The sequence below is a fragment of the Pinus tabuliformis genome, chromosome 2_1, assembly GCF_031772625.1.
Source record: "Pinus tabuliformis cultivar Carrire ecotype Pingquan chromosome 2_1, CPIR1, whole genome shotgun sequence".
Classification (NCBI taxonomy): Eukaryota; Viridiplantae; Streptophyta; class Pinopsida; order Pinales; family Pinaceae; genus Pinus; species Pinus tabuliformis.
Genome location: NC_142299.1, coordinates 353467879 through 353494324, shown reverse-complemented (window position 1 = coordinate 353494324; position 26446 = coordinate 353467879). Strand labels below are relative to the sequence as shown.

Genomic DNA, 26446 nt, shown 5'->3' with positions numbered 1-26446 from the left:
AGCCACTAGAGGTTTTCTTTGAAAGTAGAAGGCATGATCCCAAGTCTATCTGCAAGAATTGGGCAGACTGATGGAGAAGGCGTTGGATACTACTAGACTTCTTGCTGAACATCTGAATTTAAATGAAGTGTGATTTGGTAGGAGATTGGTACATCACGAGGTGACAATTTGGGGCAATTGTTGGTATTTTTTGCTTTCCTTCATCGAATAGGAACTGCACCCCACCTTTCTATTTAGAGATTCCTGGTCAGTGGTATGTTTTCACTGGATCAGATAATACAGTGCTTCCCCATTCTTTCTTAAATCATTTGAATCCACTGGCACTTATGATCACTTCCACTTCTTATACCATTGTATTGATGATGCAAAATATGTAAATAATTGTATAGAAAATTCAATGGAGTTGGCCTCTGGATGATCATAGTTCATTGTTTATGATTGACTTGACTGGGGGTTTGCCTTTGTATAGCTCTGTATCCTCTTTTTCTTTATCAGCCCATAATAATAAAAGTTTATTACAAATGGGTGTGGTGCTTCTTTGTGCTATTGTTCTTTCTATTATGTTTGGCACTTTTTATGAAGTAACTGCGATGATGATACTTTAGGTATTTCATGGCAATGTTGATTTTCTCTGTCTGATTTATAAGATTTATGTTGTTATTTCACGGGAGGTTGCTATGCACTGTATCATCTCCAAGTGCAGCCGAGGATAGTTAACAACAAATCGTGAACTCCTATGGAAAATGAGCTTTCAAAGGATCTAAAGAAAGTGAATTCTCAAGGAATTTATGTCTTATTTTTAAAACTAGGGTTTTAAGTATATCACAATGTTCTTTAAATGTCCTCAAGTCAATGGTAATGGTTGTTAGAGAGCTGTGGAGTTACAGGAAAGACGAATAATGAATTTCAAGAAAATGTTGTGTTCAAAGATATCTTTATAGTGTTGAAGTACAAGTAAGCATTGCCTGACATAAAAAGGATAACTAAATAATTTTAATGATAAGACAATCTGTATGATTTATATATGGCTTAAAATTAAAAGTATCTCATCTAAAATAGGAAAAAGCAATCAACATTAATCATCTTAAATGAATTTGGATCTTCATCTCAGATACTTTGATTTGCAAAGCTTGGGGACCTATCTTAGATACTTTGACTTGCAAAGCTTGGGGACCTATCTTAGATACTTCGACTTGCATAACTTGGGGACCTTGGACGAATCTAACCAATTAGTAATTTGACCTTCCATTGTGAATCAACAATATCCATAAAAGGTCAAATTATATGATGAAATTGAAGTTTCAAAGCTCATTTGTCAACACAACTATCTGAAACTTTTTAGAGGTGAAATTGTCTTATGTACACTCTACCATGATTGCAATTTTTTTAATCCAAAACATAGTTCAAAGTTTCGTAAACTTGTCTTTTGTTAATGACTCTGCAAAAATATTAATGATGTGATTACTTATCTTGCAATAAATAAGATTCACAATATATTTATTTTGTCAAATAATGGGCATGAAGCCTCCACATACACTATTTTACTATGAACAAGAAGATTCACAATATCTTTATTTTGTCAAATAATGGGCATGAAGACTCCACATACACTATTTTACTATGAACAAGAAGATTTTGTATTACATAATACATTGGAATTTATTGCTCAAACGAGAAGCCAACCTCATCCATTATGTGGATTCACATTGATTTTGTCAACATTAAATGCACCTTTATATTCAATTTTAGTGGTCAATAGTTCTGCCTGCTTCTTACAAGACCAAAGTAACTGACTAGTTTCATATTCTTAATGCAGTACTTCATACTGTGCTAATATGTATCTTTCATAAGCAATCCTTTTTGTGGCCTCTAAGCAGCTCTCTTTCATATCCTACATGAATTTGTAGACCACACTAACATCAAATAATATATCAAATCTGCTATGAATCAAGTAAATGAGGCTCCAGTAGTCCTCTTGTAGAGAGTACCATTAATTTTCAAAGGCGCACTCAGTCAATTTCTCTCTTGATTGATATGGTGCCAAAAATGGTTTATAGTGTTCCATCCTAAACATGTATAATGAATGGTGATTTATATTTAGGTAAATAAACATATTGTTATCCATTTTCAAAACTTGGCTTCCATAAGGAAAAATACAACACACTCAGGTTTGTAATTCTAAATATCTTTGTTTATTGTTTTTTCAAACCCAAAATTAGGTTGACACTACTTCAATTTATGATTAAGTCACCATCATGTAAATATTATCACTTGCACATTTATGATTAAGTCACCAACATGTAAGTGTCATCATTTGCAAAATATAAACACTACAATCAAATTCATGATGCTTGAAACCAAAACTAATAATCAATCAATCTTCTTATACCACACTATGGAGGCTTGCTTCAAAGTGTAAAAGGATTTCTTTAGTAGACAAACAAGATTGTGGCCCTTCTCAAAGCCTTGGGTTGCTCCATATAAATCTCCTCATTGAACACACCATGTAAAAAAATTGCTCCATATAAATCTCCTTAGTGAGAACACCATGTAAAAGAACACTATTGACATCCAATTGATGTATGTTATAACTCTTATACACAATGAATAACTTGTGAAAGAATAAGTAGATAAGAGTTCATATTTGCAATAGGTGCAAAGATTTCAATGTAGTCAATATGAATATGATCTTGTTGAGAGAAGATTTTTGTGACGAGTAAATTTATGTTTCTCAATAACACTTGCAGATGGTAAATTTAGTCTTGTAGACCATTAGACATTTCATCACATTCTTTCTTTATGCCTGGGGAACTAAGTCTCAACTTTTATTTTTCATCAAAGGAATTGCACTCTTTAGTCATATCATTCTCCCATTTAGATTAAACTTGTGCATCTGAATGTCTATTGAGATCAATTCCTTTAGGATACATGCCATGAAAGAAACACTAACACACTATTTCTATCAAGTCTTTCTTGATTCATTTATCGTACCTACATTAACATCGACAATTTCAATTGTCTTAGTCAACCATTGGAGAAGACAAATGTCCCTTATAGATGGAATTTTTGTATCAGATTCATCATGAGAATTCGTAGTCAAATGATTAGATAAGCCATTTCTTGTAGTTAATTACGTTGGGAAAGATCCACTCGAAGTGAAATCTGTTACACTAGTTGATTGCCTAGTGGAAAAGCTAGTCAATGCATTAGTTAAGGTTGTATAATAATATGCTGATATAGAATTTGTCCTATTATCAAATGCATCATTGCTTAATAATCCATATGGGGACTTTAGTCTGGCAACCCTCAGAAGTCTACTTGTTAAAAGACAACATCCCACCTGCAAATAACTTTTCATTTTATTAGAATGAACAATTTGTAGGCATTTTCCAATTTGTAGCAATTTGTAACCTTCATGGCCAACCTTCAAGCAACAAAATTTGTTACAATTAGATGATTTATCAAATAAAGAACAGAGCTTCATACATGTATGATTTTTATTTTTGCAATCATGACTCCCATCATAACCTTCCAAATTTCGGCATTCCTCCAATTCATTTCCTTGGTGTGATTCAAGAGAGCAATATGTGCACTTTTCATTGCAACAATGGTTACCCATACAAGAGTGATTAGAGGAATGGCCCTTCTCTAGAGCACATCGCCAAAAACATATAAAAATTTACAAACACATACAGAGAGTCCCTATTTCAGTTCTGCAAGTGATAAAATTGCCTCCAGTTGCAAATTTTGTACATCAGTATTCCCAGAAAATTCTGCAGTGTTGCAGTGAAGCCACTTTTCAACATGATCACGTTGTCTATCAGACAATGCCATTAAGAAGTCGAGAAATTTAGAGTGCCAAAAATCACCATTTTTGCCTCTCCTTTCCAAGACACATTCTAGTTTCGATCTGAGACGATACAAATTTTTCCATTTGACGTAGATTCATCCAGAGCTGCAAGCTCCAAGCCAGTGTCTTGCAAATCAAGAAGGAGATCCCCAATTACCATTGGAGCATCACTTACCTCTTCCTCTGAGTCAAATTGGCAGCCTCCAAACATTGAATCATGATTAGATAAGCCATTGCTTGTAGTCAATTATGCATGGATTCATTTGACTATGAATTGGCTGTAGATAATACAAATGTATTGCGTGCATTCCAAATTGTGCTCAAGGAGATTTACAGTAATGTGAGCAAGAAAATGTTGAATTCAGATTCCTATAAGTCTCAATTGTCTCTCAACAGAGTTAATATTATGGATGTATATGGAGATGGGGATGGAGTGGAACCACCCAAGACAAATAATTCTTGCTGCTGAGGATTCAGAGAAAAAGCTCCTTTGTTTCTAGGCCTTCTTCAAATAATTGTCTGTGTGTCCTTAATTGGAAGAAAAAATATGTAGCATAAGCTATCAGCATGATGATGCTGCTGACTGTAGACAGTTGTAATGTTGATACAGTTTCTTCACTATATGCCATAGATTGTTGAAGGGCCAAGGGTAGCATGAGACACAGTGAAGCCATCATGAGAAGACTGGAGTCGATTCCAGAAATAACCTACGTCATATAGCAATACAACACCCATGGTTAGGCCCTAATGAATGAATATCATGAGCAAGTCGGACTTGTTTTGGTGTCCTAGGTTGTTAAAGAAAAACTAAAAATATATCACATGCCTTGTCAAACCATTGTTCTTTTTTCATGTTGGCAATTCCTCCACAAAAGAGAGATGTGCCAAGCACAAAAAGTAAGTTGGAAAGCATAGAGCCTAGTAGAGAATACTTGACCACATTGGTCTTGCCATGGTAAAGTGCAAACACTGCAATGAGCATCTATGTTGCATTTCCACATGTGGCGTTGAGCAGCCCACCAACTATAGGAGAATTAATTAACAATATATTTTCATCAGTTACTTCAAAATGTCAAACAGTTTCTCATATATATCAATTAGCTCATATCTTTTATCCACAAATATGAGTACATAGTCCATATACATATAAGAATCTCACTTGTTGGTCTAGTGTAGAATGCAATTTGTCTGCAACAATTTACAACAAAACATCAAATCGTAGAACCAACAAACATAATATTTTATGAAGCCACTACACTGCAGTGACCATTCCAAGTGTATAAAAAATTGCAGTACAAGGTATAGATTACACGTAACCTATGTACATATACCATGCAATTTTTCACTTACTCGGTGACAAAGCCTATATGTTCAGCAAGAGGTGCAAGGCCAAGCAAACTTATGATGAACACCCAAACCTGCAAACAAAAGAATGTGGAAAATGATGCCAGAAAAATTTACAGAATATGTCAGAAATGATAAACTTTCAAGTAGCATGAACCCTCTGTCCTTTCTATTGATAAACTTACAAAAATGATGCTACTTTCAATAAAGAGCTTGAAAGATAACATTTTATTGTTAGATTGCTTACAATAGATGGGCTGGAGCTTCCATTTCTGGTTGCTCTGTTTCTTCCACTCAAAGAGGATGAGTTCATTTCCATCACGTATTCCTCCAACATGGCTATCTGCAGCTTTCGCATCCATATTCAAATTAGTGTTGTCCCAGGCCTCAGACATTGATACCTATTTCCAACATCTGCACTTAAGGTCCACAGAACAGACTACTCTGCCTTGTCATGATTATAATCTGCCAAGTATATATGTTCAACAACATTCAACAAAAACTATGGATTAGGGGACCACCATTGTAAACAGCTCTGTTGCAGCCCATAATGCCCAAGACCCTGGCATTCTGAAACCCTGAGTTAAGGTGGTTTATAGCATTGCAGTGAATAAGACTTCTCTACATATCCAGAGGAGAGGCTATATTAAACAATGAAACTAAAAGGAAAAGGGAAATAGAAAGTTTTACCTGGTCCCATTCTTTATCCCCGTGTTTCAGAGCATGTCTGGTGGCCTTGTTCACCAAGGCAAATGCTGGGAAGCTAGCTTCATCCTTGACTCGAAGGCCCCATGAATCTACTTTGATCCATTGCTGACAAAAGGTTCCATCAAATAGGGGAATAAGGATAGTGATCAATCATCAATTATTAGATGAAAAAATGCTTTTAGCAGGAGCTTCAAATAAAGTAGCTCAAACTGATGAACATACCTGATGAGGATCATGTGGGTTTTCCAGTACAAGCACTGCAACATCACCACGAGCAGCCAAGAAAAACTTTGGGTTGGCTTCATAATGGATCTTAACCATATGTCCTTGTGGCTCGACATTAGCCTGTGGTGGATAGAATGAACTCTGCTCACCTCATGGTGGATGGACTCCTTGTGAAGCACCCATTATTCAATTTACCAACAAATATTAAAAATCAGCACTCACCCAATTACGCCTGAACCTGAAGGTGACATCCCCTGGGTGGTGAGCTGCAGAGCAGAGGAATTGCTTGGGCTGGAGTTTTGTGGTGAGCTGCAGGCGCCGAGTCGAGGAGGAAGGTGAGTGAGCTGCAGGGGCCGAGTTGTGTTGGTTGGGGGAGTAGCCCGCGGTTTAGCAATTCCTCCATTTCGAATTGGAAAGGGCATCAACTCTCCGCTGCGGCAATTCCAGTGCTGATCCAATCTATCAGAGAATGTCAGGATTGCCATCTTCGATCCGATCCATCAGGAAATGTCAGGAAATGAATGTGGAGCGGTGGACGGGGGGTGGCGGAGCTACGGGAGGGTGGCGGAGGACGGAGGAATTACTGACGACCAGAGCCGGACAATTTTCTGGGCAGCGACAGAAACCAGGAAAATCCTTCGCCTAGGTAGACTACTCCAAAAAAATAAATTGTGTAAATACAAACAACACACCCTACAAAGTGATGTCTTCTTGAATATTCATCAATATGAATGATTTTCCTTTCACAGTTGTTGTGTTTTGATTCTTTATGAATAGGAATTGATTCATTCAACTAAAATTGGTATTGTTGATTTGGATGGCACTTTTGTTGTCCAGCTTGATGATTGGGTGCTGTGCCGAATTTATAAGAAAAATGGTCATTCTCAGAGAGTACAAGGGGTAGAACGAGATGAATCACCAAATGCGGATGAAGTGATGGCTTCTTTGCCTGATATTGATCAGCAAAACAAACTGCAACTGCCCAAAATTGCCTCTTTCAGTGGGTTGTTGGAGAGTGACAATCCTTTTGTAGATGGTTTTTAAACGATGAAACCATGGATGGCAATGGAAACAACAGCAGACTACCTCCAGTCCAGTCCTCTAACCTCTCTTAAAACAATTTCAGAAATAACAATGACAACAATAGCGATTGCCAATATGAAGTTGTCCCAAAACAAGAAGAATTAGCAGTGGAGAACGACAACAAATTCAATTCTCTCAAGAGGACCCTCTCCTTAGCATATGGGGACGATGAAACCAACCCTGCAAAGAGATTCAACAACATGCAGAACAACTACAGCTACAACGTCAACAATAATGTTTCAGCCTTGCTTAATTCAATGCAGCCCAATCAAACTTTCCAACAATAGAACTTCCTAAGCGCATTGAATGACAGTCAACACAATTTTAGACTTCCCTACATTCAGAACATGCATTGGCCCACCTAAGAAAACAGAAAAAAATACTTCAATTCCAGACGCACAGGTATGCAAATGCGTTTGGCCTTGATGGCAGCTGTATATCAGAAACAACTTCGGCTGTCTAGTCTAGGAAGACGAAGACATGCCACTGGTGAGATTGTAAACTACATAGTTGTAGATGTATATCGTTTTGGAGAGTTTCAGTGGTGGCTGCATTGGGGTTGGACCGTCCCTTTGCAAATTTGTGTAGAAATTGGCATCCTTTTTGCCACAGTTGGATGGGCAGCTATTCCAGGTTTGCTCATCATCATTCTTACTCTCATTCTAAACAAACCTCTAGCCAAAACCCTCCAGAAGTGCCAAAACTCTAGCCAAAAACTCTGCTGGCTCTAATTCTTTAGGGCATTCAGACTTCTGGATACTCTGCAGAAAAACAATTCAATGCCTATGAAAAAAATTGCAGTGTAGCATGAAAATCAGATTATGCTTGTTTAAACTGATATAATATGCAGCTTTCATCATAAAAATTAAAATGCTAGCACATACTACTTGACAGAGAATTACCATTTAGAATAACCATAATTGTCCAAAAAGACATAGTTGGCACAAATGCCGCTTGAATGAAAATAACGTTGAAGCACAATTCCCATTCTAAAATCTAATTTCTGCATCCCTGTAATAAAAGTGGCATCATATAGAATGTTTCAAGATAGGTCTGCAATTAGCTAAGTAATTGGACTGTTGAGATGCCATGATGGATGAAAGTTGTATATATTATTATTCTCCAAGGACCATGGAGCTAACTAAAATCCATTTTTATATGATTTGTGACACAGGCAGAGTTAGTCAATATTACCATGCTAGGAGTAATGAGCAAGAGATGTCTCTGTGTACGATGTTTCCATGGAATATAATAGGCATAGGAACAGTGTGGGTTGGAGGACAATACAAAGCTCCTTCATGAGCCCAAGCATTTGTTTTCACCTCCTTATCAACCACCTGTGGCTTCTCTGTGTCATAAGGAATATATCCTAGCGGGGATTCAGTTCATCACAATGTGATATGATTTAAGGTCTTCATATTTCAAGGGAAATACATTAGAATGTTGTTTGAAAAGATTAACATACCTCTCCATAAAATTTTGTATATCAATATGGATACCTAGTTGTTGTTCGCGTGAATTCATTTGTTTAACTTCACCTTCAACTAGGCAATCTTTAAGGTATCTAAACAAGTTCAATGGATATTTATGACTACTTTTATTCTATTTCATAGCCACTTTAACCGCAGAATAGGGTTTTCGGCATGACTTCCTCAATTCAAACTCATTATCATCGACCCTTGCTTTCAAAAAACCCCATTCACATTTCAATATTCTTCCACACACTATGCCTTACGTTTCCTTTGCAACATTAGATGCAAATGCTAGTAATAATTGTTTGATCAATATTTGCTTTTATTCATCAATTATTTGATCAATATTTGCTTTTATTTATCATATTAAATTAGGGTTTAATCTAAATTCTTTAGCCTTGAAACCCCATTCACATTTCAATATTCTTCCACACACTATGCCTTAAGTTTCCTTTGCAACATTAGATGCAAATGCTAGTAATAATTGTTTGATCAATATTTGCTTTTATTCATCAATTATTTGATCAATATTTACTTTTAGGGTTTAATCTAAATTCTTTAGCCTTGAATCAATCAGCTAATTTTGACAACATTAGCTTATTTTTATCCGACTAATATCCGAGTAAATTAGGGTTTAATAAAAATTCTTTATTGCCCGCAATTTAGGGCCAAGTAATTGGTTCCAGTTAAATACGATAAACAAGATAAAGTTTATATGGATTATTTTATTAATAATTATTAGGTTGCGCTGTTCGTCCCACACAACTTTGAATAAGTATATATCTCCAAAGACCCTGCAAAAGTCTGTCATTTGTTTCTTGCATTTACTCCACGCATAAAGTGAGTTCGTGTATTTATTGCTGCCTTCTTGCCGTGCAGGGATATTTTGGAAGCTTATTCAGCCGATGTTTTGAAGTTGTGTAGAACTATCCTCCGCCTCATTGCCGAGAATCTCCATCTGAAGCCCGACTTCTTTAACCACATGTTTGGAGAAAACGTACAAGCGGTGCGCATAAATTACTACCCGCCCTGCAGCAGGCCTGACCTTGTTCTAGGTTTAAGCGCTCACTCGGACGGTAGTGCTCTCAGTGTATTGCTCCAAGGCGATGAGCCAACAGACCTGCAAATTCTTAACAACAACCGTTGGATTTCTGCGAAACCAATACCCGGTCCACTGGTCGTCAATATCGGTGACACTTTAGAGGTTAGTATATATCTATAAACCCAAAAGACCATATATTCTTATAGACCCAAAAGCAATATAAATCCATGGTTTCCAGCAATGAATACTCTCACGAAACTTTTGTGAACCCAAAGTAGTACAAGTCCATGTTTGCAGCAATTTGCGACTTTTGTTATTCAATTGTCTTTGTCATCACTTGAATCACAATTGGAAAAGTAATGCTCTTTTCAATCTTTTGAGATTTTTGCTGCTCAATTCAGTCTTCATTGACATTTGAAGTTTATTGGCAAATGTTATATGTAGGTCTTGACTAATGGAAAATTCAAGAGTATTGAACACAGGGCAGTGAGAAACATGAAGAAGGAAAGATTGTCTATGGTCACATTCCATGCTCCAAGTTATGATGTGGATGTAGGTCCTTTGCCCCAGTTTATAGATGAAGATCATCCACGTCTCTACAGAACATATAAACATGCAGACTACAATCGCCATTATCTTTCCAATAAGCTATCTGGCAAAAAATCACTGGAGTTTGCCAAGATAAATCCTTCAAAATGATAAATTTTATCGTTAATCACTCAACCTTCTGCGAACATAGTTTTTCCATTTCCATGTAATTACTAGATCTCATAATGTTTTGCTCTAGGCATTATCATGTTGTTCTCATTACCGTAATCAATATATTTAATAAAATTGTGCTGTACTCGTTATTATTCTGTTACCTTACTTTCCATTTCATCGGTTAAGGTTCATAAGGTCACATTTGCTTCATTGCCAGTTATTCAACAATGTTATGTAAAAGAATTCATTGTTTTCAGTATTAGGAATGAGAAATAAAAACATTGAGGAGAAAAAATTTCCGCGTATAGCTTTTTTTATATATATCAAGCATAATAAAAGGAAATAAACTTCTAAAACTAACAATCGGATTTGATCTGATCGTGGAGGTAATTGTCTAATCTTTTAAGCTTGTAACCCTAACCACCGTTATAAATAGCACTGGATACGATTACAGAGTAGAAAGAAAACAATTTCGAAATAAAACATAATTGGATTAGAATAGTTGAGGAAATTGGTTAGAATTTATTTTAAATATAAATCATGTTTTTCCCGGTAAAGTGAAGCATTATGCATGATGTCACATTTTTGACGTACATTCAAAGCATTATGCATGAACAGTCAATGCATTAAGCGGGAGAGTAACATAGAATTTTTGTCAGTAGAAATTTCATTTGTTTTAAGGACCGAGGAAACAAATAAATATTCAGTTATAGTTGGTTAATTATAAATAAAAATCAATAACAATTTCTTGAGATCACTATTTAAATTATTTAAGAATTAAAGAATAACTATACACAAATGTTTATGAATAATTTTTTTTGAAAAGATTTTGTAAGTAGATTTAGTAATTTTAATGTTTACATGCACAATAAACTCTTTACTAAGTGTATGCGTTCTGCATGCAACTACATGTATCTACATGCACACTTAGAATAATCATATCCAGCAACATGGATCTACAGAGGAGGAATAATGATATCCATCACTCCCCTTAACAATATTTGAAATTATGTCTAAAAACTTGTTTTGCAATTCACTATATCTTGTATTGTTTTTTTTTCTTTACAATTTTTTTCATTCTCTTTCTCCAAAATTTATATTATACCTATTGTTTCTTTTTTCTTACCTTGAGATTTACTTTAATCTTTTTCTTCAATATTTCTTTATCTTATATATATAACTTCTTTTTGCGTCTTAGCTATTGTTTGTTGAAACTTTTGTCAATCTCTATAACATAAAAAGATATCTTCATTTTCTTTAGTCTCCATTTCCACTCTTGCAAAAGATTCAACTATTTTGATGATTTTCTCTTCCTTTTTTTTGTTCCTCTACTTACCACACCAATTTTCATCTCCGTCATATTCTTCTTCTGAAGCCAATCCTCAAAGAATATTAATTCAATTCATAATCAAATTAAACCATCATTGCTAAATTCTCTTCATTTTTCTCATTTTCTTCCAATAGTAGTTTCAATTTCATCCTCTACATATTTACCTACACAATAGGATTCACTTTATTCTTCACCTTTTTTTGGAGTCACATTTTACTTCTACAAAATTTCAACACCAGTCCCACATACCTCCTTGACCCAATATAAACAACCACATGCAATGCTCCAATCACTACATCTAACTTTGATTTCACTTTGATTTCTTTTATATATGCATTAGTTCTGACATGCATAAGTATTAAATTAGTTTACACACAAAGATATAACATGCAATTATACTCATATGCTTAAAGATTTGACAACATAACATAAAGAGTAAAGAGGCAACATATAGAACATCCAATGCACTTAAAACAACTCAGATGAGAAGAAATAATGTCACTTGGAAAACCAAGCACCCACATACAACCTATAACTGACTTCTTTCAGTTCACCCACGAGATGAGAGTTCTTTCCATGGATCAACTGCCTCTTGTTGATCTCTTCAATGGGTATTTAATACCCTATTTCATGATACAGTTTCCTTTAGCGGTGTCCCGCTTTTATGGATCCTTTTATCCATTTGCCGAGGCTTTTCCAATAAAAGTCCGCCTTTCTCTCTCACGAGGCTTTTCGTCATAAAAGCTTGCCTTTCTCTCCCACAATGCTTTTATGTTTTTCTTAAACTTAGCATCTTTCTCCAGCTAGGTAACTTAATGGATATTTATCTCCCAATCCATTAAGCTTATCTAGAATTGGATCTAGAAGTCTTATCATGAAAGAATTATCCATTCCCATTCACTAATGTGATTTCGTTTGTCAAGAATCTCATATCTTGGTGTCTCGTATTCCAAGTGATTAAATTATCTTTTTTATTTGATGGCAAAGTATTTACTTTCATTCTTAAACCTCAAACCTAACTTCTCTATTACAACTCAGTCTTAGCTTAGGTCCATCATGATAACAATAGAGTGTTACATACAATGGAGGGGTGTTACATACTCCCCCCATTAAATTTACATCGACCTTGGTGTAGTACTGCTTCTTACAATTTATTTACTCACTCACAGGTAGTTGATTCTGAATTTACAGGTTCCAATGGCCTTTCCACTTGAATCATATCTTTTGATATATAGGTTGCAAAGGAGTTCTACCAGTAAATATCCTTCCATTGCTACTTCTAACATTTGCTTCAATCAATTTTGTGAGAGATTTCAGATGTAGAAAAACTCAATTTTTTACCACAGTTAGTATCATAACTTTATATCACCGTACTACTATGTGAGTAACTACGGGTTAATTTTTCCCTCCATGTAGCTATGATTCCTCATTTTCAGTTTAATTGTCTTTAAACAATAAGAGGAAATGCATATTCTTCCCATGCATTTTTGTTCTTTCTGAACACTTGCTTCCTGCAGTCTCCTTGCATTAATCACAACAAGTCAAACTAGCACATTTGACTAATCAACATGTATAAAATATCACATGAGGTTAGCTCATAACCATCAAAATGATAAGCCATATGTAACCATCAATCATAGATCACATGTAATCATCATAGATTAGAATCATAAATCAGATGCAAACGAAACTGGAACAAAACATTGATACTTATCCTTGAATTACTCCTTAGCTTCCACCTTTGTCTTTCTTTAGTAAGCACTCTATATTGGTTGCCACACCAGGAAATCACCAAGTGCCTTCTCCTCAACCATGTGTACCTCACACACATAGTGTGCATCAGACACCTACTTTCACGCCCCTACACCTGCGGTAGTCTTCCAACTGCTTGTAGCAAGGTGCGGCACCACCGAATGCTTTCTTTTCACCAATACTAACATTCGTGGAGTACGCCTAATTTCACATCAACATTACTTAGCTTGTGTTTCGCAACCAAGTAAATACACAATTATCCTTTATACTTAATTAAGCCCATACTCATTCATTATCGTCATGCAATTATAACAAGAACATCAACAATTGCAACAAGTATAAAGGGGAGGGGCAATGCCCCGTAATGTGAGTCTGCCCGACAATTTATTAAGAATATCAGTTTACAATAAACAAGTGTGTCTTGGCCAAACCAAGTCTCACACTTAACCAAATAATACAAAGAGAGGCAACCTTGCCTTTTACAACAGTCTTGTGCACCTCTTGCACAAAGGACGGTGCTCACCCGAGCCACCCAAAATCCTATGCCAAGTCTTACACCAAACTGCACCTTACAATCCACCCCAGGCACGCTTGCCCAACCTTCAAATTAATCCCAAGACTTCAACCCAAGTGTATAACCTCTTAACGGTAGAGCGCATGAGCTATGCGCATCTCCCTACCTTTTCTGTGCACTTGTTCTTCTTGTCCCCTTGCGAAGATGAGATTGAATGATTCGTTGATGATTATGAGCTCTCATGCTCCCCTTATATATATGCTTCTTGCGTGGGTTTACATGTGGGTGGCAGCCCCTTGGCCGACCCCCAAAACACCCACAACGCACTTTCAAAATGCTCCTTTACCGTCGGCCATGCCTCAATGCACGCCTTCTCCAAGTCGCAATATAAAACTCCCAGCACTTAGCTGCATTTCCCAAGTGTTGCACATCGTTTTTGGTTTTGTCACTTGTAACTCGCACAAACATCGCTTTGTCATTTAGCCCGTGCCTGCGCGCCCGCCCGCGCCCTCGTGCACGACTTCGCCGGCGCCCGTCGCACTTGCCTCCAGAGGTCCTTACATCCTCCTCCACCTCAAATCGTTGTCACCCTCGACAACATACCATCTCGATAGCCATCCACCAAGATCATCATTATCCATGATGTTGACCCCTCCACACAAAGCAAACATCCTTGCAACATATGTAGAGCCACATCTCCATCATGCCTCGACTTAGTGACCAACTGCCACCAAGCTCACCATACCAAGGTATGCACCTCAACGGTATGCTCTCCATCAGATGTCATCTCGATCCATGATTACCTGACCCTTCTATCTTCATCATGTGTCCTCATGTGAACTGTTGCCATGATACTCCAACATAATGCTAACACATCTCTGCCCACTGCATGCCCTCGTGTCTCGAACTAGTCGAGTGATCAGTCCAACTATCACGCTCAAACCATGAGAGTGAACATCCTCATGCCACCATCAGTTGTTTCTCAAAACATCCTGCCACATCCTTGACTCATGAAGAATCTATCTCCATAATCCATGCTCACGTCCATGGAACTCCATCCATCTCATCTACAACATGCTGTCCATGATGTTTGGTGTCAATGTGTTACATGAAATCAGCCACATCTATCCCAACATCATCATCTATGTGTGTCTCCTCCATATGAAGAGACCCTCTCCTCAAACATCGACTCTCGATGTGCCACATCCAGATCCATGAAGCAACCTCCATCATATCTGCAATGTGCCATCCCTCAAGTCTACCATCGAAACAAGTATGCACTTGTCTCATCTATCCATGTGCTGCCCATGATCCTGGATCAATCAGCTCCCATGTGTCAAAAGTAGTCGAGCCTCAGCTCAACCCATGCCCAAGTCAAAGCATCATCATCATCGTAACTCCATCACTCCAAAGTGTCTCATATCGATCCTCCACATCAACTCACTCTTCCAAGCCATGCCCATACATGTACTTTGAAAGTATGCATCCCATACTTCATCAAAGTCTCTTGACCTCAGCTCCTCAATGCATTAGATCCTCCAAGTCCACCATATGTCAAGTCCCTAAAAGTCACAACAAGCTCATGTCATCATGAGCTCCATAATCTGCTCACAAATCCAGCCAAGTCCATGGCCTTGTTGTACAAGAGTGCACAACCTCTCCATCAACTCATAAGTAACAAGTCTCCATGTCACACTAGCAAATCCATCTGCACAACATCCCTGCCTTGGCACTCTTCCTTGGATGTCCATGACACCTCTACAAGTGCTCCCACACAATGTCCCTGCATAAGACTGCCATGCTCCATGTCTCCAACCCGATGTCCATGACTAAGTTGTCCATGTAGTCCAACCAAGTAGACCCATCACAACAATCGATCATCCTCATCCAAGTCTACAATCTTCGGTTTAGTGAACTCGGTCACCCAACCATATCATCATGTCATGAGTCCCTTCATCATAGCTCCTCCACCAAAGTGTCCACTCTTAGTCTCGGCCATGAGAAGTCCACCCAAGCATCATCAAATGTGTGCCCTCCTCAATCTGTCCATGAGTCATGCCGGGCACTTAGCCAAATCTCCATATGGCTAAAGCATGACCCAATCCTCCACAATGATTATCAAGTTCCACCCTTTTCAAGGGCCTTTGCACCTTCTACCGTAAGGTAACAAACAACCCCAACAAGTCCTGCAACAATCAACAATCCTTGCTTCTCCATACAAGGTCTCATCATAGACATCCATGGCAAGATCCTCCATAGCATAGGAAAATTGGCTTTGCCTCTCCCTGCATACGGTCCATCCACCAAATGCCCAAATGAAACACAAGTACCAACACTTACTTCATCATCATGAGGCTCCTCCATGTGAATGTCCTCATCCATGCATATTTGCAAACTGCACGATCCTGGTCCAACTTGATCAATCTCAAGTTCATCCTCCATCATAGTCATATCTGCAACATCTTCAATCATCATCACTTCCTCTTCCTTGCTGGCACAATCTGCAACTTCATCTTGCTCCATTTTCCAACCAAGTTGAAGAAGTTCATCTTCAACAGTCTTCTCCAAGACTGTAAGCTTCTCTTGAATCCGGGGATTCTCTTCTTTCAACCACTTCAACCTGTATAAGGTAAGCAAGAGCTTCCCTTCACCTTCTCCCAAACTTGCCATGCCTTGTCGTTCAGCTTGGTCCAAGCACTAAGCTTCACCTCTACTAACCTGCTTCCACTGTCACGAGCAACCTTGCTCAAACCAAGTCTTGAAACTACCTTCAACACCTGAACTTGTTCAAGCCTCAATATCACCTGTCATCAACTGTCATACACTTGGAAGTTCACTTACTTCAGCCAGCTTCTTGCAAGACTTCTCCAAGTCTTCAGACATGCTCTGATACCACCTGTCACACCCCTACACCTGCGGTAGTCTTCCAACCACTTGTAGCAAGGTGCAGCACCACCGAACGCTTTCTTTTCACCAATACTTTCACATCAACATTAATTAGCTTGTGTTTCGCAACCAAGTAAACATACAATTATCCTTTATACTTAATGAAGCCCATACTCATTCATTATCGTCATGCAATTATAATAAGAACATGAACAATTGCAACAAGTATAAAGGGGAGGGGCAACTGCCCATAATGTGAGTCTGCCCGACAATTTATTAAGAATATCAGTTTGCAATAAACAAGTGTGTCTTGGCCGAACCAAGTCTCACACTTAACCAAATAATACAAAGAGAGGCAACCTTGCCTTTTACAACAATCTTGTGCACCTCTTGCACAAAGGACAATGCTCACCCGAGCCACCTAAAATCCTATGCCAAGTCTTACACCAAAACCACACCTTAGAATCCACCCCGGGCATGCTTGCCCAACCTTTGACTTAATCCCAAGACTTCAACCCAAGTGTACAACCTCTTAAGGGTAAAGCGCATGAGCTATGCGCATCTCCCTACCTTTTCTGTGCACTTGTTCTTCTTGTCCCCTTGCGAAGATGAGAGTGAATGATTCGTTGATGATTATGAGCTCTCATGCTCCCCTTATATATATGCTTCTTGCGTGGGTTTACATGTGGGTGGAAGCCCCTTGGCCGACCCCCAAAACACCCACAACGCACTTTTAAAATGCTCCTTTACCATTGGCCATGCCTCAATGCACGCCTTCTCCAAGTCGCAATATAAAACTCCCAACACCTAGCCGCATTTCCCAAGAATCGCACATCGTTTTTGGTTTTTTCACTTGTAACTCGCACAAACGTCACTTTCTCGTTCAGCCTGCGCCCACACACCCGCCCGTGCACCTGCGCGCCTGCCCGCGCCCTCGTGCACGACTTCTCTCGGCGCCCGTCGCACTTGCCTCCGGAGGTCCTTACACCTACAGTTGTACATGTCATATAACATCATGCAATACATGCACGAGTACCATATGTACCGCTTGTACGCAATACCACCTGTACAACATGTAAACGATACCAATTGTCCATAGAATCACTTGCACGACATATATTTCATCCCCATGTGTTAAACTATGTTAGTATTATATTATGCTAAAAATTACTTAAATTATTCATATTACCTTTAGGCAAGCCCAATCAAACCGTACTTGGTTTGTCGATTGGAGAATAAGGAATTCATGGTCCTGTTCAACTTCTGTAACCAGAGTATAACTGAATAATTTTATGCCAAGTATTCAAGTGCTTTTATTTAGTTGATATTTTTCATGTATCTTGTGGTTGCAGGAAATTTTTAGCAAATTATAACATAAAGGTAACTTTGAATAATAAAATTTTACAATTCCAATAATTTGAGTTTTGGATTGAATCTGTCTCTATACCAGGTCTTATTAACAGTGAAATATGACATCCACCCAAGCATAGAGCAATATTTTTATAGCTAATATAGTATGGCCTTTAGTATTATACTTGAAGTTTAATAACAACTTTTAGCCTTGTCTTTAGCCAAGAAAATAATTTTTTTGTATTCAAAAGTATTCTACACATAAACTAGTCATGTGATATGATTTCCTGTTGCTCATTTTAACACTACTTCCAACACCTTGTTGGCCATGAATAATTCAGTGTATGTCCAAAACCAGTTGAACAATTAGTATGAAAGTACCTACATCTCCCATACATGAGTTATAAATGAAGGTTACAATGTTCTCAGTTTCACACCCGTTAATTTTTTTAGGCACCATGTGTACCTAAGTCATTAGCATTTTGATACCCTACTTTAACACTAGATCATGACCTGGTATTGTTAAATTCCTTAAAAAAATTTGTTTATGCAATAATTGTTGTGTTGTCATATTCAAAACGAGACAACACTATTAAAGCAATCTGACAAGTAGACTTGTCTCATATTGCTTGATAGGATATAGTAGTACAAATTATGCATTTCATATTGTATAATTGTCAATTTATTTGAATAGATTGCTAGATATCATTTTATCAAAACCAATTATTTTTGTACACAACAATCTCGATTACCAATACCACGTTTCCATCAATATGGTTGAAGCATCCCACTTATTTAATAATGATTTGTTGCATGGTGTGTTATCCTCTCTTTTCATCACCTAGAATTTTTTATACATCACACCTTACTTCGTGCATGTGTTATTTTACTACTAGCATAAGATTCTTAGATCATTATAAGATGTATTAATGTAAAAATCTTTTTGTTTACCAAAAAATTATTTATTAGTTCGGACAAGTCATGTTTTGATTCTAGTGTACAATTCCTACTAGTCATTAGGCTGCTCTGAATTTATCTAATGCATCAAGCACCACCATATCTAGTCTGCCAATATACTTTGTTCGTATAAGGTAGAACCACACAGATTATTTTAATCTTATCACTTCCCACAAGAAGTACATTTATAAGATCTGCAATCATTCTACAAGAAGCATCTTCTTCTTTCTATGAGATATTACTAACAGAACCCCATCTATATCTAAATTTATATGCACATCAAGTTTGTGGAGTTTGAGGTTGCATACTTTGAGATATAATAATTGACACATTGGAATTTGAGTGAACTTGTGAATGTGCCCTATGGCTAGTATTTAATATTATCCTTCTTCTATTAATCTAGAAGTACTAGGATATTATTTTACACTCCCCTTTATGTATTTACACTAGATTTACTTTTCATGTCAGTCCCATTGACCTTCTTATTAGAGTCATAAATTATTAATGTATGGTGTCTTCTCCAACATGCATGCAGTGATTTGTATTGAATTTGTGCACACTCTTCACAACTCTAACCCTATTTCAGTCTAGATTGGAAATATAACTTTTGCCTCTTACATATCTAAGTTACGATTATAAGGATATTGTTTTATGCAAAAAGAAACTTGTAAGTTCCAAACTATGCATATCTAATTAAATATGAATGTTGCTGTTGAATATTTGAATAATGAGCTCGCAGGGTTTTCTTTTATTCAACAGTGTATATTTGGAGCATTTTCCCACTAAGGGTGAATTAAACGGTTCAACCAATGGCAAAACGATACCCAAATTTGAACTGCATCATTACATGTAGATGCACTAGGTAACACAAAAATATGAAATTGAAAGACAATTTTAGAAATATATATTATCATACCACATACAAAGACCTGTCTTTCATGAGCTTAACGATATTTCATGCGAACTTCATGAATAAATACAATTAAATAAATCCTTTAGAATCTTTTCAAGGTTATAAATCAATTAATTAACCATTGATTTCTAGATTGGAAATCAATTAGTTAACCATTGATTTGAGTTACTTTTTTATTTCCTATGACTTATATAAATTCGATCTATATTCTTTTATTTTAATCTTTCCTCGTGTTCACCATGATCTATGGAAAGAGAAATTGTCATTTTATCTATTTTTTCTTGCCACCTACCTCATAAAAGTTCAACATTTCTTCCCTTCATATTTCATCCTTTCCTAATATCTCTATAAGTATAAACCTCCTTCTGTTAACAAAATATTCTCTTCTACTACTACAATAATGCTAAAAGATTCAACTTGACGTTCATTGTATTAGTATCTCTTTCACTATCTTCAAAAATATCTCAAACTTATTTAGCCCCGTTTGTTGATATAATTTTGTAAAAATACCATGATCTAAACCTTGTTAAATATGAAATAATGTTGATACATCATCCTTCTTCTAGTTCACACTAATGTTTCCACCTCATCCTTGATTTTTCCCATCTTTGAGTGATGACTCGTATGTTATCATACGTGTGGTTCGTTCAAATCCATTTAAACTAAAATTCAAAAAAATATTATATACTCCATTGGCAAATCACGATTTTTACCCCAAAAAAAATAAAGAAGTGGTAGAAATCTAGGTTGATAATTCATTTCCCCTCCAAAAATTTTCGCACTAAATATGTGACTTTACTACTTTATTCCACAATTAGTTTCTCTTATATGTAAATGAATTCTTAATTATTCCATAATTAGTTTCTCTCCTAGGTAAATGAATTCTTGATTTAAATTGTGTGTGACTGGATATAAGCTATGTGTGAACAAATGTTGTGTGCTAGGTAGACACTTCAATAAATATATTATGATATAGAGTATTAAAAGAGAATTTAATCAAACTTAATAAATTAGAGAAAAAGAAAAATGTTTATTATTTGAGTAGAATTAGAATAAATTAGATTAAAAGAGATGAATAATCGAAAGATGAAAACATAGAAGAAAAAAGTTCAAAAACTAAAGAGTAAGAGAAGGTGCAAAGAAAGATAATAAGGGAGAGCTAGAATTGCGAATCGATTAAGATGGAGGGAGAATTTAAGAATAATTTACAAATTAAGGTAAAAATGAATATCAAAATAAAGAGTTTAAAGTTACTAAACGACGGGGAAAAAAACAATTAAAATTAAGGAGTAAGTGAAGAGACGAAGTGGGAAGAGGAGAGGAGGAAAAATAAAGTGAAGAAAAGGAAATAAGAGAAAAGAATAGAATAAGAGATTAAGGAGGAGCATAAGTAAAAAAAGGGTGTTAGGTGGGAGGAGGGATGAAAGCTACCTTGGGAGGGAGGAAAGAATAAAGCTAGCACAAGGAATAAAGAAAAGAGGAAATTAGTGGGAGAGAATAAGAATAGCATGATCAAGAAAGTAAAAAGGAGGAAATTAGTGACTAATTTGGTGAATAGTAGGTTTTGAAAAATGATTCACTTTGTAGCTCTCTTCACAATTGAAATTATTTGAGATTTTTTTCAATTTCAATATCATCTAAGATAGGGTATAGTCTAACGGTTCCAACGCTGATATTTTCACATTACCAAAGAAAATGTCGTTGGATTTAGCATTATCAAATCAGCCATAGTTAAACATTGACATAAATTATACTACCACATTTGATCCATTGATCATAAAATCTTTGCCTCAAAACCTTTCTATTATACTCTAATCATCTTAAAATTTATCAAAATTGAAAAAAACCCAAATAATTTTAACCATTAAAACCTTCTTATTATCTCCTCATCTCCTCTCTTCTTCCCACACCTCCTTTACTTATCCTTTGACCACTTCTAATTCCCCACCTCCTATTTTCTCCCCCACCTCCTCTTTTCCAGCCCCACCCCACAAATTTTACCTATCTTCCTCCACATTGTCATTTCTTAATCTATTCTTTTCCCATAATCCCTCTAGTTCACTTTCATTTTTCCCTTTTATCCCATCCACTCCTCACCTTCCCCCTTTCTCCACTAATTGTTCCTTAATTTTTTATTTGTTTCTCTTTTTTTTCATCCTTTTTGTAATTTTAATATCATTTAGTTTAATTTTTATCTTTATCTATATGTTTAATTTATTAATTATTTTCTTAAATTTTTAACTACTTCTATGGTAATCATATTTTTTTGGCTTCTTTATAATTAAATAATTTTTTTCCTTTAACATTTTAATTATTATATTATTTTTTTTAATTCTTTTTAGAGTTAGTATGTCTCTGTCTTAAAATTAAAAATAATAAAATAAACATTCCTAAGAGTAAACTAATATTTACTATAATAAAAAATAAATAAATATGAATATACATGTTTGGTCAGTTTTAATTAAAAGTAGTATAAAATATCAATAACCCCAACGTCCCCATGCTTACTCTATTTGTTGTTGATATTCCAACGGTAGTTGGTAAAAATATTTCACTCACCCTCAATCATAAATAAAATATTGTTGTTGATATGACAACCCAATATGGTAAAAATATTTCATAGAGATAATATGATTTTTTATCAACTTTAAATAGAGATAAAGTAATTAAAAGTAAAAAAAATGAACAAAATAATTAAATTTAATACTTAAAAAAATCAACACAAAATTTAATAAACTATTTAAAGACCTATCTTGACTAATTTAAGTGAATATTAATTAACTATATATAATGCTAAAAAATATATTATATATAATAAAATATGCAATACCCACCATGTCATGCCCCCAAGCCGACGGTAGTCTTTCAACCGCTCTTAGCGAGGTGCAGCACCACCAAACACTTTCTTTTCACCAATACTTATGTTCGTGGACTACGCCTAACCATTTACTCCTACTTAGTTTGTGTTTCGCAACCAACTATTATTATGTTATCCTTTATACCAATGAACACCCATACACATTCATTAACATCAACAATTATAAATGAAGGACACAATTGCACAGTATAAAGGGAGGGGAAACTCCCTGAACGATGAGTCTGCCCAAATAATATATTATACAACAGTTTACAAAGCTTTACAGGTATACTTAGAAAAAATCAAATTTCATACAACCAAATTTACAATCCAAGGCAAAACTCGGTTGCCTAGCTCGTCGGCACCTCTGCACAGTCGCCGCATGACTCACCAACACTTCTTTCACCTTGTTGCACGATCATGTTGTTTTCCCAACTTAGGCATGCCTCCAAGTCACCACACATGGGCGCCTCTACTCGAGACACACCTCAGTTCACAATGTCAACACTTCACCAAGTCACTGTGCACACTTGCACGCCGGGCGGGCGCTCACTCGAGTCGCCAAGACACCTGCGCCAAGTCGTCAAACAAACCAGACGCCACACACCTGTTCATGCCTCAACCGTCCATCAGGCGCCACACACCCGTGCACGCCCTCACCCAACCACCGTGCGCTCCTGCCCGCACCTTCACCCACAACCGAGACAAAGCGAGTCAGCTTCATGAAACCGTGCCCAAGAATGGGCGCATCCAAATCTGCGCCTTCCTTTTGGTACTGCGCAATAAACCTGCACCTTTCTCCCTTATAGTGAATAAGATGAGCGAGTGAGTTGTTTTCAAATTAGAGCCAACACTCTACAATATATATGCATAGTAGGGGAGGTCCTGGTTTGCCCAGCCGACCTCTCCCACGCCCTTGCTCCATCGCAAAAGCCCCTAAGTCATCCTGTTGGCCTCCATATGTATTAACATATGTCCCACGCCATATAAACATGTCCAAGCTCCCTTCCTTGTGCGCATTATCTCACATAACCATCACACATCCAAGTCATAAGCTTGTTCTCCAACCGAACCGCAGGTCACACTATTCATCTGCACACACGCATCGTCCACCCGCGCATCCAGGAACCGCAGGTCATTACATCCTCCTCCACTTGAAATCATTATCATCCTCGACAAAATACCATCTTGGTAGCCATCCACTAAGATCATCATCAATTTTTGTCTCATCCTCGGTCCATGATGTCAATTCCTCCACATACTGCAAACATCCCTGCAACATATGTAGAACTCCATCTCCACCATGTATCGTCCTCATCCTGTGAACTGTCCTCCTCGTCTGCCTGATGCCAGCATCTCTCCATGCACTCTTAGACCCCATGTCTGAATTAGTTGGATAGCTAATCCAACTGTCATGCTCAAGCGATGAGAGTGAACATCCTTATGCCTTCACCAGTCTATCTTGGATTCTACCACATCTCGGACTCACCAAGAATCTCACCACCATGCTCAGGTCCATGGAACCTCCATCCCATCTGCAACATGTCATGATGCTTGATGCAAAACCATCCCTGCACCATCTGTCATACTTGCTCAACCTATTTTAAGGACTCACTGCCATGAGCAGCTAACAATGAGCCCCATCATCTATGTCATCTAAGAAGATGTGGAGGGAGTATAGCCTGAAGGCTCACCCTCACTAATCATCTCAATCCATCTATCAGGATCTTCTATCTCCATCCTCTGTAGATAAGTGACCCGATCCTCCTTCCGGACATTCGGCCTCACATATGCCTCATCATCATCATCATCATCCTCGACCACTTCTAGCCTTCTTGACAAATCCAAGATACTATCTGAAAGAGTCCTGATGACCAATGACTGCTTGGTAAGCTTTGTCTCAACCGTGGACAACTGCTTACTCATGTCTTCCATTCACTTCTCGTCCTCCATTTGCATCATTGGCAACTTACAATCAGGCCTTGTCACTCCGATGGTTGGTACACCAATGGGTACATCTTCCCTTCCATAGTAAATGTACAGCTTCCTCAAATGTGGAACAATCATAACATCAAATTGTTTCATGAATTCCATTCCTAGCATAGCCTCATAGTCATCAATCTGCACTATAGTGAAGTCGACCTTCCCTGTCCACTCACCAAGTGTCGTGTCCACCTTTTCAGCTACACCAAGAACATTATCAGGAGGAGAATTTACTGTCTTCATCTGTTCCTTCATCGGTACAAATTTCAGCCGAATTCTTCTCGTAGTATCTTCTCCCATGAAGTTGTGAGAGGCCCCACTATCCACCATAGTGAGTATATCAGCACCTCCAACCTTCATTGGAACATACTACAAACTATTCCTCTCAGGATCCCTCCGAGAGACCACCTCTGTAGCAGAAGCAGCACCAAGTATCTGCATCATCCCCACAGAAGCTTCTTCATTATTCGCATTAGATTGTACAATCGCAACCACTTTCAGTCTAGAAGGACAATTCTTCACCGTATGTGGTCCAGCACATATCCAAGACTTCAAGGCTTTCTTCATCTTCGAATTGTCATCCGATTTCGAAGCATCATCCTTCTTCTTCTCTTTTAGCTTATCGGACTTCTTCTTCCCATCATCAGAAGTCTCATCATAATGCTCCACCAACCTATCCACAACTGCAAAAGCTTCCTCAGGTGTTCTGATCCTCTGCCTCTTCACTTCATTGCGTGCCCAAGGCTTCAACCCAGTAATGAATTTGAACACCTTGTCCCTCTCCGCCATGTCAGGAAGTTCCAGAACCACACTTGCAAACTCCCGTTGATATGTCTGAAGGTTCTTGGTCTGCTTTATGAACTCAATTTTCATCCTTGCTTCACGTTTCATCCTGAGGACTGAAATGGGTCTGCAAAGCTTTCTTCATTTCATCCGACGAAGTAATGTCACGAGCACTGCCATTGGAAATCTGATCCATCTTCCTTCGCCACCACATCTTAGCATCCTTAGTTAAGAACTAAGCAGCTACCTTGATCTTCGTCTCATCATCAGATAGACCTAATCATTCCAAGTACTGCTCCATGTCCCATAGAAAGTTGCCAAGAGTCTTTGCACTCCTCGTACCATCATAAGATTCCAGTTCCTTGACTTTCACATGAGGCACTCGTCCACCTGAGTTATACCTCACGACCTTCTTCAATACCATGATCTCATCTCTTGCTTCGTTAAGAGATTTTCGCAAGCCCATGATCTTTGCAAGACCTTGGTCTCTTGCCTCTTCAACCTCCTCGACCCTTACTTCAAGTTGTGTACACATAAGATCAATGTACTCGTGTTGAATTTGGAGTTCATCGAGCTCTTCCTTCATCTTCGAATTGGCCTCTTGCTCCTTATCGAACAAGTCCATCTTCTTATTCCAAAAAGTCTCTAAGTCCTCCATCCTTTCCAACACTTTTTCCATAAGTGCTATAATAGCA

At 37.4% G+C, this 26446-nt stretch overlaps 2 protein-coding genes across 2 annotated transcripts; one reads left to right on the top strand and one right to left on the bottom strand.

Annotated features, from left to right (window-relative positions):
- Positions 1–5196: 5196 nt before the first annotated feature.
- LOC149200316 (ricin B-like lectin R40G3) lies at positions 5197–6223 on the bottom strand. Its single transcript, XM_089400911.1, has 5 exons — positions 6125–6223; positions 5885–6007; positions 5716–5772; positions 5380–5595; positions 5197–5268 (listed from the first exon to the last, which is right to left on the bottom strand). Exons 1-5 carry the CDS (start codon positions 6221–6223, stop codon positions 5197–5199), a joined length of 567 nt encoding a protein of 188 aa, XP_089257037.1.
- A 1397-nt stretch (positions 6224–7620) lies between these two features.
- On the top strand, positions 7621–10423 carry LOC149200315 (protein LATERAL BRANCHING OXIDOREDUCTASE 1-like). The gene is made up of 4 exons (XM_089400909.1): positions 7621–7843; positions 8385–8478; positions 9562–9886; positions 10169–10423. The coding sequence occupies exons 1-4, from the start codon at positions 7621–7623 to the stop codon at positions 10421–10423; spliced, it is 897 nt and encodes a 298-aa protein (XP_089257035.1).
- The last annotated feature ends 16023 nt before the right edge of the window (positions 10424–26446 follow it).

Bases quoted from the DNA above. Each gene is read 5' to 3' on its own strand.
- LOC149200316 (XM_089400911.1), bottom strand. From the start codon at position 6,223: ATGGTTAAGATCCATTATGAAGCCAACCCAAAGTTTTTCTTGGCTGCT. The intron at 6,008-6,124 runs GTATGTTCATCA...ACCTTTTGTCAG, and splicing joins ACCCACATGATCCTCATCAG to CAATGGATCAAAGTAGATTC. The intron at 5,596-5,715 runs GTGGTCCCCTAA...TGTTGGAAATAG, and splicing joins CAACAGAGCTGTTTACAATG to GTATCAATGTCTGAGGCCTG.
- LOC149200315 (XM_089400909.1), top strand. From the start codon at position 7,621: ATGCGTTTGGCCTTGATGGCAGCTGTATATCAGAAACAACTTCGGCTG. The intron at 7,844-8,384 runs GTTTGCTCATCA...TTTGTGACACAG, and splicing joins TGGATGGGCAGCTATTCCAG to GCAGAGTTAGTCAATATTAC. The intron at 8,479-9,561 runs GTGGGTTGGAGG...CTTGCCGTGCAG, and splicing joins ATAATAGGCATAGGAACAGT to GGATATTTTGGAAGCTTATT.